Here is a 17500-nt window from a genome sequence, read left to right on the forward strand (position 1 = left end):
GGTGTCCTCCTGGGTCTTGAGCTCCCTGAAGGTGTGCAGCTCGGTGGCGGCTGTGTCCACCTGCTCCCACAGGTCCTGGTGCTGCTTCAGCAGGCCCAGCGCCCGCGACTGGAACCCGCCCAGCAGAACCTTCAGACGGCGCTCCAGACGGCCCGCACGCCGCGCCTCACACGTCATATGACCACGGTTAATCTACACACACACACACACACACACACACACACACACACACGTTGCAACATCAGACCACATATCAGGGGCATCTCTCCAGTGAGAGTAGAGAGAGCTCTGTGTGTGTGTGTGTGTGTGGTGTTGGTATGTGGTGTGTGTGTGTGTACCTCCAGCCTCTTCTCCAGGCTGTCTATGCGGTCCTTCTTGCTGGCGAGGTTGGCGCGTGTGTAGCGCCCCTGTGAGGACAGGTAGAGGACCTGGCTGTAGCACTCCTCCCAGACCTGGCCATAGGCCTCCATGCTCAGGTCCCCGTGGCCCATCCCTGCCCGCACCACGCCCATCTCCTGGGCCAGCAGCGCCCCCGCCTGGGGGGGGCACATTATGGTCATTACACAACATACAGGACAGTGTCATGAAATGCTTCAGGGTAGCAACACACACACACACACTTTAATAATCCATCTCTGTTGCCTGTCTTTGTGTGTGTGTGTGTTACCTGGGCCAGCTCCTCGTTGCTGATTGACTGATAGGGGTGTGTCTCCAGGTAGGCCATGTGTTCAGCGTTGTTGGATGTGGAGGCGGGGCCCCGGGCCTTGCTGCGCTGTGGTTGGCTGAGGGCCGGGGGGTGGAGCAGGCAGTCGTGGTGCAGCATGGTGATCATCTCCCGCTTGATTAACTCCTCCCCCACCTGCAGCTCCAACAGAGGCTCCGCCCCCGCTGGCCGCAGGATCGACTCGTTCACCTGGGAACCATGGCAACCGTTACCAACCCCAACAATGGCAATACGCCCAGCCTCCACTCCAGCTCAGACAGAGAGAGAGAGAGAGAGAGTGTGTGAGAGATATCTGTACCTCTGTTGGTCTGGGGAGACTCCTTTGCACAGCAGTGTGTCTCAGCTTCAGCTCCTTCTCTCTCTCCGCATCCCGAAGAGCCTACACACACACACACACACACACACACCTTCATACTTCCATTCTATTCCATCATTTCATCACACGGCCGTTCTATGAGACACTGTGTGTGTGTGTGTGTGTGTGTGTGTGTGACCTGTTTGCGTAGCTCCACATCGGAGGCGTCCTCTACGTATCCGTGCTCTGCGTCGTGGTCAGGGGGTGGAGCCTCAGCGTCCTCCGGGAGGACGATCTCAAAGTCGTTCTTGGGGAGGGGCAACGATCGTAGCCCCGCCCTCAGGTGCTCCCTGCCACGCCTCTCCTGGTCCTGCTCCTCCTCCGCGTTGATGCTCAGCCTATCCCTGAGCGGTGTGCGTCCGGGGGCGGGGGTCAGCGCTGCCTTGGGGGTCAACCCTCCCTGGGGGGTCATGACCTCCGAACCCGCTGCACCCGGGGTCCTGCAGGAGGAACATCACCATGATAACACGCCCCACACAACCACAACACAAACAGCTGAGAGAGAGAGAGTGTGTATGAAGGGCGTGGTCAGGACGGTGTTGGGTGTGTGTACCTGAAGGGTGTGGTCAGGACGTGTGTTGGGGGTGTGTGTGTGTGTGTACCTGAAGGGTGTGGTCAGGACGGTGTTGGGGGTGTGTGTGTGTGTACCTGAAGGGTGTGGTCAGGACGGTGTTGGGGGTGTGTGTGTGTGTGTACCTGAAGGGTGTGGTCAGGACGGTGTTGGGGGTGTGTGTGTGTGTGTGTGTACCTGAAGGGTGTGGTCAGGACGGTGTTGGGGGTGTGTGTGTGTACCTGAAGGGTGTGGTCAGGACGGTGTTGGGGGTGTGTGTGTGTGTGTACCTGAAGGGTGTGGTCAGGACGGTGTTGGGGGTGTGTGTGTGTACCTGAAGGGTGTGGTCAGGACGGTGTTGGGGGTGTGTGTGTGTGTGTACCTGAAGGGTGTGGTCAGGACGGTGTTGGGGGTGTGTGTGTGTGTGTACCTGAAGGGTGTGGTCAGGACGGTGTTGGGGGTGTGTGTGTGTGTGTACCTGAAGGGTGTGGTCAGGACAGTGTTGGGGGTGTGTGTGTGTGTGTACCTGAAGGGTGTGGTCAGGACGTGTGTTGGGGGTGTGTGTGTGTGTACCTGAAGGGTGTGGTCAGGACGGTGTTGGGGGTGTGTGTGTGTGTACCTGAAGGGTGTGGTCAGGACGGTGTTGGGTGTGTGTGTGTACCTGAAGGGTGTGGTCAGGACGGTGTTGGGGGTGTGTGTGTGTGTGTGTGTGTACCTGAAGGGTGTGGTCAGGACAGTGTTGGGGGTGTGGATGGCGGTGCGTTGGGGCGTGACTCCTGAGAAGTCGCTCTGGTGCAGCGGTGTGTTGAGCCCGCCCTTTAGGGGCGTGTCCACGTTGGTCAGAGCCATCAGGTTCTGGGCCTCCTGGAGGGGCGGGGTTATGATGTCATTAAAGAGAGTCACCTGACCTCATGACAATAACAGTCAAATTATAGATCTGTCATTTTCCCCCGAAACGTTTCAGAAATCAACAAAGAATTTATAAGAAAAACAAATACTAAAAAAAATCCCATATTTTCTGGATGAAATCTAGAATGTGGCGTTATATTACAGTAGTATTACATTATTACTATTGGTCGTCACTTCCCTGACTGTTTTTACCTGCATAATATATAAATTCATCAAATCTAAATATATAAATATATAAAATGATTCTTTGGCAATGTAAATATTTGTTTGTCCAATAAAGTGAGTGAGAGAGAGAGAGAGTGTGTGTGTGTGTACCTGGAGGATCTTGTCCTGGGCAGCAGGGGTCTTTGGGGTGCGTAGTCCTGTTGTCATGGAGCTGTTGGTGACGCTGTACTCTGATAGGAGGGCTGAGGACGCGGAGTTAGTGATGCCGGACTCCTCGGCCGTCTGACGAGCGACTTCACTGGCCTGACCCAGCTTCACCACCTCCTCCAGCTCCGCATCCGAGATCTACACACACCGCTTACTACATTAGATATATAGATATACACACACACACACTGGCCTGACCCAGCTTCACCACCTCCGCATCCGAGATCTACACACACCGCTTACTACATTACATATATACACACACACACACACACACTGGCCTGACCCAACTTCACCACCTCCTCCAGCTCTGCATCCGAGATCTACACACACCGTTTACTAGATTAGATATATATATATACACACACACACAGAGCACTTTATTAGGAACAGCTGTACACCTTCTCATGGTGGAGGTGGAGGAACACCTGTACACCTTCTCATGGTGGAGGTGGTGGAACACCTGTACACCTTCTCATGGTGGAGGAACACCTGTACACCTTCTCATGGTGGAGGAACACCTGTACACCTTCTCATGGTGGAGGAACACCTGTACACCTTCTCATGGTGGTGGAACACCTGTACACCTTCTCATGGTGGAGGAACACCTGTACACCTTCTCATGGTGGAGGAACACCTGTACACCTTCTCATGGTGGAGGAACACCTGTACACCTTCTCATGGTGGAGGAACACCTGTACACCTTCTCATGGTGGAGGAACACCTGTACACCTTCTCATGGTGGAGGAACACCTGTACACCTTCTCATGGTGGAGGTGGTGGAACACCTGTACACCTTCTCATGGTGGAGGTGGTGGAACACCTGGACACCTTCTCATGGTGGAGGTGGTGGAACACCTGTACACCTTCTCATGGTGGAGGTGGTGGAACACCTGTACACCTTCTCATGGTGGAGGTGGTGGAACGGTGTGGGGAATGTTTTCTTGGCACACTTTGGGCCCGTTAATACCAATCAATCATCACTTGAATGCCACAGCCTATTTGAGTATTGTTGCTGACCATGTGCATCCCTTCATGGCCACAATTGACCCATCTTCTAATGGCTACTTCCAGCATGATAATGGACCATGTCACAAAGTAAAAGTCGTCTCAAACTGTTTTCATGAACATGACAATGAGTTCAGTGTTCTTCAGTGGCCTTCCCAGCCACCGGATCTGAATCCAATAGAACACCTTTGGGATGTGGTAAAACGGGAGATTCACAGCTTGAAAGTGAACCTGAAAAATCTGCAGGAATTGCGTGATGCAATCATGTCATCATGGACCAGAATCTCAAAGGAATGTTTCCAACATCTTGTGGAATCAATGCCACGAAGAACTGAGGCTGTTTTGAGAGCAAAGGGAGGCCCTACCCAGTATTAGTATAGTGTTGTAATAAAGGGAGTATTACCCAGTATAGTGTTGTAATAAAGGGAGTATTACCCAGTATTAGTATAGTGTTGTAATAAAGGGAGGCCCGACCCAGTATTAGTATAGTGTTGTAATAAAGGGAGTATTACCCAGTATTAGTATAGTGTTGTAATAAAGGGAGTATTACCCAGTATTAGTATAGTGTTGTAATAAAGGGAGTATTACCAGTATTAGTATAGTGTTGTAATAAAGGGAGTATTACCAGTATTAGTATAGTGTTGTAATAAAGGGAGTATTACCCAGTATAGTGTTCTAATATACACACACACACACACACACACACACACACACACACACACACACCCACCTGTGGGGCAGGCAGCACCAGCTTGCTGCGTTTCTTGGTGAACTCAGAGACGCCGCTGGTCTGCAAGATGGCCGACGGGAGATCAGACTCCTTCTTCTTCTTAATCTTCTGCCTGTCCTTCTTCCTCTCCCTCTCCTCCTTCTCACTACACACACACACAGTTCAGTCACTAGTAGTATTGACAGGTGTGTTTTCTAGCTGTGGAACATATTTTTCCCTTGAGGAACATACATCTGAGTGAGAGTGTGTGTTGATGGTGTGTGTGTGTGTGTGTTGATGGTGTGTGTGTGTTGATGGTGTGTGTGTGTTGGTGTGTGTGTGTGTGTTGATGGTGTGTGTGTGTGTGTGTGTGTTGATGGTGTGTGTGTGTGTGTGTTGATGGTGTGTGTGTTGATGGTGTGTGTGTGTGTTGATGGTGTGTGTGTGTGTGTTGATGGTGTGTGTGTGTTGATGGTGTGTGTGTGTGTTGATGGTGTGTGTGTGTGTGTTGATGGTGTGTGTGTGTTGATGGTGTGTGTGTGTGTGTGTTGATGGTGTGTGTGTGTGTGTTGATGGTGTGTGTGTGTGTGTGTGTGTGTTGATGGTGTGTGTGTGTGTGTGTTGATGGTGTGTGTGTGTGTGTGTTGATGGTGTGTGTGTGTGTGTTGATGGTGTGTGTGTGTGTTGATGGTGTGTGTGTGTGTGTGTGTGTTGATGGTGTGTGTGTGTGTGTTGATGGTGTGTGTGTGTGTGTGTGTGTTGATGGTGTGTGTGTGTGTGTTGATGGTGTGTGTGTGTGTGTTGATGGTGTGTGTGTGTGTGTTGATGGTGTGTGTGTGTGTGTTGATGGTGTGTGTTGATGGTGTGTGTGTGTGTGTGTGTTGATGGTGTGTGTGTGTGTGTTGATGGTGTGTGTGTGTGTGTGTGTTGATGGTGTGTGTGTGTGTGTGTGTGTGTGTTGATGGTGTGTGTGTGTGTGTTGATGGTGTGTGTGTGTGTGTTGATGGTGTGTGTGTGTGTGTGTGTGTGTGTGTGTGTGGGGTACTGACTTGCGTAGCTCTCCGTCCAGGTGTTGCTGGCGCAGACGTTTGAAGTGTGGCTCCAGGCCGCTGTGCTCCTCCAGGCTGGTGTCGTAGAAGCCCGCCGCCGGCCGCTTCTCGAAGGGGATCTCTGCGTTGTAGTCCACGCCACGCTTCTTCTTCCTCTTCTTCTGGACGTCGATGCCGGCTGCGCGGAGTTCCCGACGCTTCTGCAGCGCCGCCAGGCGCCTGGGGAGGGGGGGCAAGCATCATGTGATCAGGGTCAGCTGGTCTCTTCACTGTCCTACTAGTCGTCACAACAACCAGGCCCTCCAACATTAAGGAGAGGAGAGAGAGAGTGTGTGTGTGTGTGTGTGTGTGTGTTGATGGTGTGTGTGTGTGTTATAATGGTCAGCCCCCAAACCCCGGCCCGGTCACTCTGCTCTTCCACCTCAGCTGCCCGCCTGGCACCACCGCCTCTACGTGGATGCAGCAGCCGCACCACTCGGTCACGGCTTTTCACTGTCCTGGCGCCCCGCTGGTGGGAGGAGCTTCCCACTGCTGTCAGGACTGCAGAGTCACTACCAATCTAACCCTAACCCCCCTGTACTAACCCTAACCCTAGAGACCTCTTCACCCCCACTACCCTGTACAAGTTCTCTCCTGTTAATAAATAATAATAAAGAAGAAAAAAAAAAAGCATTGTGACTGCCTATGGCCCTAACCTCTAACCTCTAACCCTGGTCTGAGCATTGATTACTTTATCTTATGATGACTATTGGAGAGATGATTCACTTACTTAAACAAATGTATTGTTGTAAGTCGCTTTGGATAATGGCGTCTGCTAAATGCCATCAATGTAAATGTAAAGTGTGTGTGTGTGTGTTACCTGGCCTCCTCTAGCTGTTTCTCTCTGGCCTTCCTCTTGGCCTTCTTCCCCTGGGTGTTGGCCAGACGAGCCCTGGCCTCCGACAGCATCTCCAGCTCATCTACACACACACAGAGTCTCATTTGCACCAATCACCAAGGAGAGAGAGAGTGTGTGTGTGTGTGTGTGTGTGTACCCACCCTCGTCCATGTCCACAGGGTCAGGCCTGGCAGGCTTGGTCTCAGGGTTCGGGTCGATCTCTCCTGGTTTCAGTTTCCGCGGGTCGTCTGCTGTGTCCTCCTCATTATCCCTCTGGGCAGCTTTATCTCTACACACACACACACACACACACACACAATGAGCTCCAAATCAGGTGTGTGTGGTGTGGTGTGTGTGGCATGTGTGTGTTGTGTTGTGTTGTGGTGCGGTAGTGTGGTGCGGTGTGTGTGTCGTACAGCAGGAACTCGTAGTGCTCCAGACATTGTGCTGCGGTGCGTCCTATGATGGGGGCGATGGTCCTCCACTGGGTGGGCATCAGCTTGGCCAGGTGGAGCAGCTTCTCCTCCTCCTCACGAGACCACTCTGTCTTCTTAATGCTGGGGTCCAGCCACTCATACCTACACACACACGTTAGGGTTAGCTACATTCCAGACCACCCTTGCACCCCCCCCTCCAGGACCCCTGCCCCCCCCCCCTCCTCCAGGACCCCTGCCCCTGCCCCCCCCCCCCCCCCTCCTCCAGGACCCCTGCCCCCCCCTCCTCCTCCAGGACCCCTGCCCCTGCCCCCCCCCCCCTCCTCCAGGACCCCTGCCCCCCCTCACCAGCGGGCCTTGCATTGTTTAGCAGACTTGCGGTGCAGCAGGGAGGCGATACGAGACCACTGGTTCTTCCCGTACTTCATCACCGCGGCCTTGAGGATCTCATCCTGCACGCACACACACACACACACATCAGCAGCTAGTTCAAAACACTCATTAACTATGACATCATGACTGTAATGATGGTTCAATTAACTGATGTTCGTGTGGGGTCTGACTAATCCACGTTCCACAGCATCATCATGTCAAACAGATTTGTATTTTTCAATTTCAGTTCATGTCTTACGACTAATAATGAAACATTTGTTCTACTCTGTTGCAGCAATTAAACGGACCCCTTTGCACATCATCTGGCCGAGTATTAGGACTGGGAATCCTTCTGATCAGAAACAACAGGTACGACGTTATTTAATATGGAACGTTTTGGTTCTAGGGTTTAGACAGAACCGGTTTAGTTAGCCAACTATGGCCCATGTCGTTCAGTGAAAACTCCTGTTAGTCCAGCAGACTAACTTAGTCGTTCAGCCCGGTGGGGCCGCCGCCCGGCCGCAGGGCCTCCAGTCAGACCGCCTCAGAGGTGCGGGAGAAGGGCAGCAACGTCAGCTAGGTAGCCCTGTTAGCTAGGGAGCTATTAGCCGTGTACATACCTCAGTGTTTCGCCACACACCGCCCTTGATCATAATTCGCGGCATCTTGACGGTTGAGTGTTACAACAGCGTCCAGTCCTGTCCCGCCGAGCTGCAGACGACCAAACCAACGCAGGTCGGAGGTTTTCAGGAGGAACGAGGCTGCGCTTCTGAACAGGAAACGTGACGGAAGGAAGCCCGCGTCTCTCTTGCTCTGTGGTGCGTCATCAGGCAGACAGGGCGCACTACCGCCCCTGTGGTCGACTCTAGGATCGACACCCCGGCGCCACTGGACCAGAAACACCGCTGTCATCAGGGCTGGCTGCAGTTTCACCTGCAAACAAACTGGGGAGAGGTCTGGGCCTGGTCTGGTCTGGTCTGGGTCTGGTCTGGGTCTGGGTCTGGTTTGGTCTGGGCCTGGTCTGGCTGGGTCTGGTCTGGTCTGGTCTGGTCTGGTCTGGGTCTGGTCTGGGTCTGGGTCTGGTTTGGTCTGGGTCTGGTCTGGTTGGGTCTGGTCTAGGTCTGAGTCTGGTCTGGGTCTGGTCTGGTCTGGTCTCACTGTTACCCCTCTCCCGGTTTCGGACCATCATTTTGGATCCTTCTCCCTCCCTCTCAAATGCTCACCCTCCCAACCAGTCTCTACCCACACTGTGTCCTCTCGTCGCGGCCTGTGCACCCTCTCACTCACCACTCTCTCCTCTGTCTTATCCTCCCTACCCTCTGTTGAATCCTTCTCTCTTCTATCCACTGATGCAGCTTCCTCCACCCTCCTGTCCTCTCTTTCCTCATCCGTCGACTCTCTCTGTCCACAGACCTCAAGGGTGGCACGATCCTCTCCACGCGCTCCCTGCCTGTCTGAAACCCTGCAAGCTTGTAGAATAGGGCTCTGGGCAGCTGAGAGGAAATGGAGAAAATCTGGCCTCCCTGATGATCTAAAACCTTCTCTCTCTCTCCTCCTCAACTACACCTCATCTGCATCAGCTGCCAAAGCTTCTTACTACCATTCCAAAATTCAATCCTCTGCCTCTAAGCCAAGGAAACTTTTTTCCACATTTTCCTCACTCCTCCTGCCGATGACTTTGTCACCTACTTTGAAAAGAAGGTTGATGACATTAGCAGCTCCTTCCCTCTACCTCTCACCAACACTGCTACCTCTCCTCCCAAACCCACTGCGCAACACCCAGTCTCTGGTTTATCAGATTTCTCCCTCCTCTCCCCTGAGGATGTTCTAAAGCTGGTCACATCCAAGCGGGCAACCATCTGCCCCCTCGATCCTATCCCCTCCCCCCTTCTCCAATCCATCTCCAAAGACCTCCTTCCATTCCTTACCACCTTAATCAATTCCTCTCTATCCACAGGATCTGTCCCAGCGGCCTTTAAGACAGCCAGAGTCAAGCCTCTTCTCAAGAAACCAACTCTTGACCCACCTGCTGTCCATAACTACAGACCGGTATCCCTTCTCTCCTTCTTATCATCATTGTGGTTATTCATGTTCAACTATTTCTAAAATGTTTCTTTCATTTGTGTTGTGACTTTGATGGGTTAGATCAGTTTTAAACAAAAAGTCCTAATTATTTATTAATAACTTAATTATTAATAACTTAATTAACACTAACATTAAACACACACACACACACACACAGGAACGTTCAGTAAGGTACACACACACAGACACACACACAGACACACAGACACAGACACAGACACACACACACACACACACACACACACACACACACACACAGGAACATTAATTCAGGAGATGTTTTATTGTACATCATCTTATCACATCATTGACATCATAGAAACATGTGACTGACAGCCCATAATAACAACTAACACACATCACCATGGCAACATGCAGACGAAAGCACAGCACAGACAGCACTGGTAACACACACACACACACACACACACACACACACACACACACACACACACACAGACACACACACACACACACACACACACACACACAAACATCTGTGCAGCCCAAGGCTTTAAAACAGGAAGCAGGACAATGTCTAACACCACGGTAACCAAGGAGACGTTGTGGGAAGTTTGTAGAGACATTGTGACTGGTGTTACATGGTTACGTAACCCTAACCTAACCCTAACCCTAACCCTGACCTAACCCTGACCTAACCCTAACCTAACCCTAACATAACCCTAACCCTGACCTAACCCTAACCTAACCCTAACTCTAACCCTGACCTAACCCTAACCTAACCCTGACCTAACCCTAACCCTGACCTAACCTAACCCAACCCTAACTCTAACCTAACCCTAACCCAACCCTAACTCTAACCCTAACTCTAACCCTAACCCTGACCTAACCTAACCCAACCCTAACTCTAACCTAACCCTAACCCAACCCTAACTCTAACCCAACCCTAACCTAACCCAACCCTAACCCAACCCTAACTCTCACCCTAACCTAACCCAACCCTAACTCTAACCCTAACCCAACCCTAACCCAACCCTACCCCAACCAAACCCTCACCTTAACCCAACCCTAACCTAACTCTAACCCAACCAAACCCTAACCTAATCCTAACCTAACCCTAACCTAACCCTAACTAATTCATGCATGAGGAGGTATTTACACTGAAGACCCACTGACACACAGACGTCACCCTCCTCCACTCCCTTAACCTCCCTTCCTCTCTCTCTCTCTCTCCTCCCCCCCTCTCTCTCTCCTCCCCCCCCTCTCTCTCTCTGTCTCTCTCTCTCTCCTCCCTCCCTCCCTCTCTCTCTCTCTCTCCTCCCCCCCTCTCTCTTCCCTCCCTCTCTCTCTCTCTCTGTCTCTCTCCTCCCTCCCTCCCTCTCTCTCCTCCCTCCCTCTCTCTCTCTCTCTCTCTCCCTCCCTCTCCCTCTCTCTATTTCAGGTCTCCTGCATCTCCCTGGATGGTCTTCTTGATGCGTAGCAGCATAGTGGTCAGCCATTGGTCCAGACGAGACACAGAGTCAAACTCCTTCACCGCCTCCGTGAACGCCTCGCTGTTCTGCTCCTCATGAGCCTCCAGCAGCTTCTACTGAGAGAGACAGAGGTGAGACACACACACACACACACACACACACACACACACACACACACACACACAGGCTAATGGTGCATACCTTCAGCAGCTTGCACTCTCTGGAGTCAGAGTAGGCAGGAAACATCTCCTCATACTTCTCTATGGCCAGCTGGAGGAGAGAGACACAACATCATCATATACTCTAACCCTGACCCTAACATTAACCCTAACATTAACCCTAACATTAACCCTAACCCTGACCCTAACCCTGATCCTAGCCCTAACCCTAGCCCTAACCCTAGCCCTGACCCTAGCCCTAACCCTAACATCATCATATAATAATAATAATAATAATGCATTTTATTTGGAGGCGCCTTTCAGGTCACCCAAGGTCACCTTACAGAAGAGAAGTAAAAGCAAAAGCATGACATCAATCATTAAAAACAAGACAAACAACACATTAAGAGAAAAACAAGTGAAGTGCAGAGTGTCCAATTTATAGATATATATATATATACCCTAACCCTAACCCTAACATCATCATATACTCTAACCCTGACCCTGACCCTAACCCTAACATCATCATATACTCTAACCCTGACCCTGACCCTAGCCCTAACATCATCATATACTCTAACCCTAACCCTGACCCTAACATCATCATATACTCTAACCCTGACCCTGACCCTAACATCATCATATACTCTAACCCTGACCCTGACCCTAACCCTAACATCATCATATACTCTAACCCTAACCCTGACCCTAACCCTAACATCATCATATACTCTAACCCTGACCCTAACATATACTCTAGCCCTGACCCTAACCCTAGCCCTGACCCTAGCCCTAACATCATCATATACTCTAACCCTGACCCTAACCCTAACATCATCATATACTCTAACCCTAACCCTAGCCCTGACCCTAACCCTAGCCCTAACCCTAACATCATCATATAGCCTAACCCTAACCCTAGCCCTAACCCTAGCCCTGACCCTAGCCCTAAGCCTAACCCTAGCCCTAATATCATCATATAGCCTAACCCTAACCCTAGCCCTGACCCTAACCCTAGCCCTAACCCTAGCCCTGACCCTAGCCCTGACATCATCATATACTCTAACCCTAACCCTAACATCATCATATACTCTAACCCTAACCCTAGCCCTGACCCTAAACCTAACCCTAGCCCTGACCCTAACCCTAGCCCTAACATCATCATATACTCTAACCCTAACCCTAACCCTGACCCTAGCCCTAACCCTAGCCCTAACATCATCATATACTCTAACCCTAACCCTGACCCTAGCCCTAACCCTGACCCTAACATCATCATATAGCCTAACCCTAACCCTAGCCCTGACCCTAACCCTAACATCATCATATAGCCTAACTCTAACCCTAGCCCTAACCCTGACCCTAACCCTAACATCATCATATAGCCTAACCCTAACCCTAGCCCTGACCCTAACCCTGACCCTAGCCCTAAGCCTAACCCTAACATCATCATATAGCCTAACCCTAACCCTGACCCTAACCCTAACATTAACCCTAAACCCAGCCCGAACCCTAACCCTCATATACCTTAACCCAGCCCGAACCCTAACCCTCATATACCTTAACCCAGCCCGAACCCTAACCCTCATATACCTTAACCCTCATATACCTTAACCCTCATATACCTTAACCCAGCTGGAACCCTAACCCTCATATACCTGAACCCTCATATACCTGAACCCTCATATACCTGAACCCTCATATACCTTAACCCTCATATACCTTAACCCTCATATACCTTAACCCTCATATACCTTAACCCTCATATACCTGAACCCTCATATACCTTAACCCTCATATACCTGAACCCTCATATACCTGAACCCTCATATACCTGAACCCTCATATACCTTAACCCTCATATACCTTAACCCTCATATACCTGAACCCTCATATACCTTAACCCAGCTGGAACCCTAACCCTCATATACCTGAACCCTCATATACCTTAACCCTCATATACCTTAACCCTCATGTACCTTAACCCAGCTGGAACACAGACACACAATGACGAAATATATATAGATTTATAATAATTATAATAGTTAATAGTTAATAGTTTTCTCCATTGTACAAAAAATGTAACCATGCACACAAGTCTGAAAACTGAAAAAAATTAAAAATCACATAATTTAGCACATTTTCTTTACCTAGAAAACAGTGGCCTTCAAAATGCCCCACTGGTCTCCCTCACCTCTCACCCCTCACCCCTCACCCTTCACCCTTCACCCCTCACCCTTCACCCCTCACCCTTCACCTCTCACCCCTCACCCCTCACCCTTCACCCCTCACCCCTCACCTCTCACCCCTCACCCCTCACCCCTCACCTCTCACCCCTCACCTCTCACCCCTCACCTCTCACCCCTCACCCCTCACCTCTCACCTGTTCAAACCCAACTGGCTAAATACTTGAATCAGGTGTCAGAGCATAAAAGAGGCCTCAGGTTCCTCGACTGTGTCAGGGGGAAAATGGAGCAGCATGGAGAACAGAGAGGAAGAGGAAGAGGAGGAAGAGGAGGAAGAGGAGGAGGAAGAAGAGGAAGAGGAAGAGGAGGAAGAGGAAGAGGAGGAAGAGGAAGGCGAGCCAATATTTCCAATGAAATCTGTGCAACTCTGGTTGACCATGTACTCAATCATGGCCTAACAGTGACTGAAGCTGGGCAGCGAGTCCAGCTGAATCTGAGCCGCTTCACGGAGGCCTCAGTTATCCAGCATTCAGAGATGAGAAGAGGTAAGTTACCACTTCCCTAGTCTTCTACTCTCTACAGTCATTACAGTCATGGAACTTTAGGGTTTCTATGCATATCTCCAGAGCTTAGAGGAATGGATAGTTAATGTTGTTTTGTCTTACATTTATAAACATGTGGAGTCTTTACTGGATGTACTTTACACAGGCTAGAAAGACGACCAGCTGGAGGCAGCAGAGAGCAAGAGACCACCATCATCAACATGGGGTTGGCTAATAATGCCATTACACTGAGGAGAATGAAAGACAGAGTCACACAGACAATGTCCGCTTCCCAAACACTGACCAGGTCAGCTGGTCCACAATAGAACGTGTCCTGAAGAAACATGTGACTACAGCAGGTTACTGTGACTGACCACATCCTTACAGTACTCTGTAACACGTCACTGTTACTACTACTACTATACCTGGTCACTATTACTACTACTACTATACCTGGTCTCTACTACTACTACTACTATACCTGGTCTCTATTACTACTACTACTACTATACCTGGTCACTATTACTACTACTATACCTGGTCACTATTACTACTACTACTATACCTGGTCACTATTACTACTACTACTATACCTGGTCACTATTACTACTACTATACCTGGTCTCTATTACTACTACTACTACTATACCTGGTCACTATTACTACTACTATACCTGGTCACTATTACTACTACTACTATACCTGGTCACTATTACTACTACTACTATACCTGGTCACTATTACTACTACTACTACTATACCTGGTCTCTACTACTACTACTATACCTGGTCTCTATTACTACTACTACTATACCTGGTCTCTACTACTACTACTATACCTGGTCACTACTACTACTACTATACCTGGTCTCTATTACTACTACTACTATACCTGGTCACTATTACTACTACTACTATACCTGGTCTCTATTACTACTACTACTACTATACCTGGTCTCTATTACTACTACTACTATACCTGGTCACTATTACTACTACTATACCTGGTCACTATTACTACTACTACTATACCTGGTCTCTATTACTACTACTACTATACCTGGTCACTATTACTACTACTATACCTGGTCACTATTACTACTACTACTATACCTGGTCACTATTACTACTACTACTATACCTGGTCACTATTACTACTACTATACCTGGTCACTATTACTACTACTACTACTATACCTGGTCTCTATTACTACTACTACTATACCTGGTCACTATTACTACTACTATACCTGGTCACTATTACTACTACTACTATACCTGGTCTCTATTACTACTACTACTATACCTGGTCTCTATTACTACTACTACTATACCTGGTCTCTACTACTACTACTATACCTGGTCTCTACTACTACTACTATACCTGGTCTCTACTACTACTACTACTATACCTGGTCTCTACTACTACTACTATACCTGGTCTCTACTACTACTACTATACCTGGTCTCTACTACTACTACTACTATACCTGGTCTCTATTACTACTACTATACCTGGTCTCTATTACTACTACTATACCTGGTCACTATTACTACTACTATACCTGGTCTCTACTACTACTACTACTATACCTGGTCTCTACTACTACTACTACTATACCTGGTCTCTATTACTACTACTATACCTGGTCTCTACTACTACTACTACTATACCTGGTCTCTATTACTACTACTATACCTGGTCACTATTACTACTACTATACCTGGTCTCTACTACTACTACTATACCTGGTCTCTACTACTACTACTATACCTGGTCTCTATTACTACTACTACTATACCTGGTCACTATTACTACTACTACTATACCTGGTCACTATTACTACTACTACTATACCTGGTCTCTATTACTACTACTACTACTATACCTGGTCTCTACTACTACTACTATACCTGGTCACTATTACTACTACTACTATACCTGGTCTCTACTACTACTACTATACCTGGTCTCTATTACTACTACTACTATACCTGGTCTCTACTACTACTACTACTATACCTGGTCTCTATTACTACTACTATACCTGGTCTCTATTACTACTACTACTACTATACCTGGTCTCTACTACTACTACTATACCTGGTCACTATTACTACTACTACTATACCTGGTCTCTACTACTACTACTATACCTGGTCTCTATTACTACTACTACTATACCTGGTCACTATTACTACTACTACTATACCTGGTCTCTATTACTACTACTACTACTATACCTGGTCTCTATTACTACTACTACTACTACTACTACTACTATACCTGGTCTCTATTACTACTACTACTATACCTGGTCTCTATTACTACTACTACTATACCTGGTCTCTATTACTACTACTACTATACCTGGTCTCTACTACTACTACTATACCTGGTCTCTACTACTACTACTATACCTGGTCTCTATTACTACTACTACTACTATACCTGGTCTCTACTATTACTACTACTACTATACCTGGTCACTATTACTACTACTATACCTGGTCACTATTACTACTACTACTATACCTGGTCTCTACTACTACTACTATACCTGGTCTCTATTACTACTACTACTATACCTGGTCTCTATTACTACTACTACTATACCTGGTCTCTACTACTACTACTATACCTGGTCTCTATTACTACTACTATACCTGGTCACTACTACTACTACTATACCTGGTCACTATTACTACTACTATACCTGGTCTCTACTACTACTACTATACCTGGTCACTACTACTACTACTATACCTGGTCTCTACTACTACTACTATACCTGGTCACTATTACTACTACTACTATACCTGGTCACTATTACTACTACTATACCTGGTCACTATTACTACTACTATACCTGGTCACTATTACTACTACTACTATACCTGGTCTCTACTACTACTACTACTATACCTGGTCACTACTACTACTACTACTATACCTGGTCACTACTACTACTACTATACCTGGTCACTATTACTACTACTATACCTGGTCACTATTACTACTACTACTATACCTGGTCACTATTACTACTACTACTATACCTGGTCTCTACTACTACTACTACTATACCTGGTCTCTACTACTACTACTACTATACCTGGTCACTATTACTACTACTATTACTACTACTACTATACCTGGTCACTATTACTACTACTACTATACCTGGTCTCTATTACTACTACTACTATACCTGGTCACTATTACTACTACTACTATACCTGGTCTCTACTACTACTACTACTATACCTGGTCTCTATTACTACTACTATACCTGGTCTCTACTACTACTACTATACCTGGTCTCTACTACTACTACTATACCTGGTCACTATTACTACTACTACTACTATACCTGGTCTCTACTACTACTACTATACCTGGTCTCTACTACTACTACTATACCTGGTCACTATTACTACTACTATACCTGGTCACTATTACTACTACTACTATACCTGGTCACTATTACTACTACTACTATACCTGGTCACTATTACTACTACTACTATACCTGGTCTCTATTACTACTACTACTACTACTACTATACCTGGTCACTATTACTACTACTATACCTGGTCACTACTACTACTACTACTATACCTGGTCACTACTACTACTACTACTATACCTGGTCTCTACTACTACTACTACTATACCTGGTCACTATTACTACTACTACTACTACTACTACTATACCTGGTCACTATTACTACT

General features: G+C 48.1%; 2 protein-coding genes across 2 annotated transcripts in view; both read right to left on the bottom strand.

Annotated features, from left to right (window-relative positions):
- cdc5l (CDC5 cell division cycle 5-like (S. pombe)) overlaps window positions 1-8135 on the bottom strand; it is an 8734-nt gene extending 599 nt beyond the window's left edge. The window contains exons 1-14 of the mRNA XM_083691158.1: window positions 7980-8135; window positions 7336-7439; window positions 6970-7131; window positions 6715-6842; window positions 6536-6635; window positions 5677-5895; window positions 4649-4793; window positions 2854-3048; window positions 2345-2493; window positions 1219-1519; window positions 1023-1103; window positions 668-913; window positions 339-536; window positions 1-192 (exon numbers count right to left, since the gene is read on the bottom strand). The exon at window positions 1-192 is cut by the window's left edge and continues 21 nt beyond it. Coding sequence (XP_083547284.1) covers window positions 1-192; window positions 339-536; window positions 668-913; window positions 1023-1103; window positions 1219-1519; window positions 2345-2493; window positions 2854-3048; window positions 4649-4793; window positions 5677-5895; window positions 6536-6635; window positions 6715-6842; window positions 6970-7131; window positions 7336-7439; window positions 7980-8024 — 2265 coding nt within the window. The 5' untranslated portion in view covers window positions 8025-8135. The remainder of the gene's footprint in view (window positions 193-338; window positions 537-667; window positions 914-1022; window positions 1104-1218; window positions 1520-2344; window positions 2494-2853; window positions 3049-4648; window positions 4794-5676; window positions 5896-6535; window positions 6636-6714; window positions 6843-6969; window positions 7132-7335; window positions 7440-7979) is intronic.
- Window positions 8136-10837: 2702 nt separating this feature from the next.
- Window positions 10838-17500, bottom strand: part of napba (N-ethylmaleimide-sensitive factor attachment protein, beta a) — a gene marked incomplete at both ends in the record, with an annotated part of 14634 nt that continues 7971 nt past the window's right edge. Inside the window, 2 exons of the mRNA XM_083691177.1 lie at window positions 10838-10990; window positions 11079-11147. Coding sequence (XP_083547303.1) covers window positions 10838-10990; window positions 11079-11147 — 222 coding nt within the window. The remainder of the gene's footprint in view (window positions 10991-11078; window positions 11148-17500) is intronic.

Source organism: Argentina silus (assembly GCF_951799395.1).
Source record: "Argentina silus genome assembly, chromosome: 19".
In the NCBI taxonomy this organism is placed as follows: Eukaryota; Metazoa; Chordata; class Actinopteri; order Argentiniformes; family Argentinidae; genus Argentina; species Argentina silus.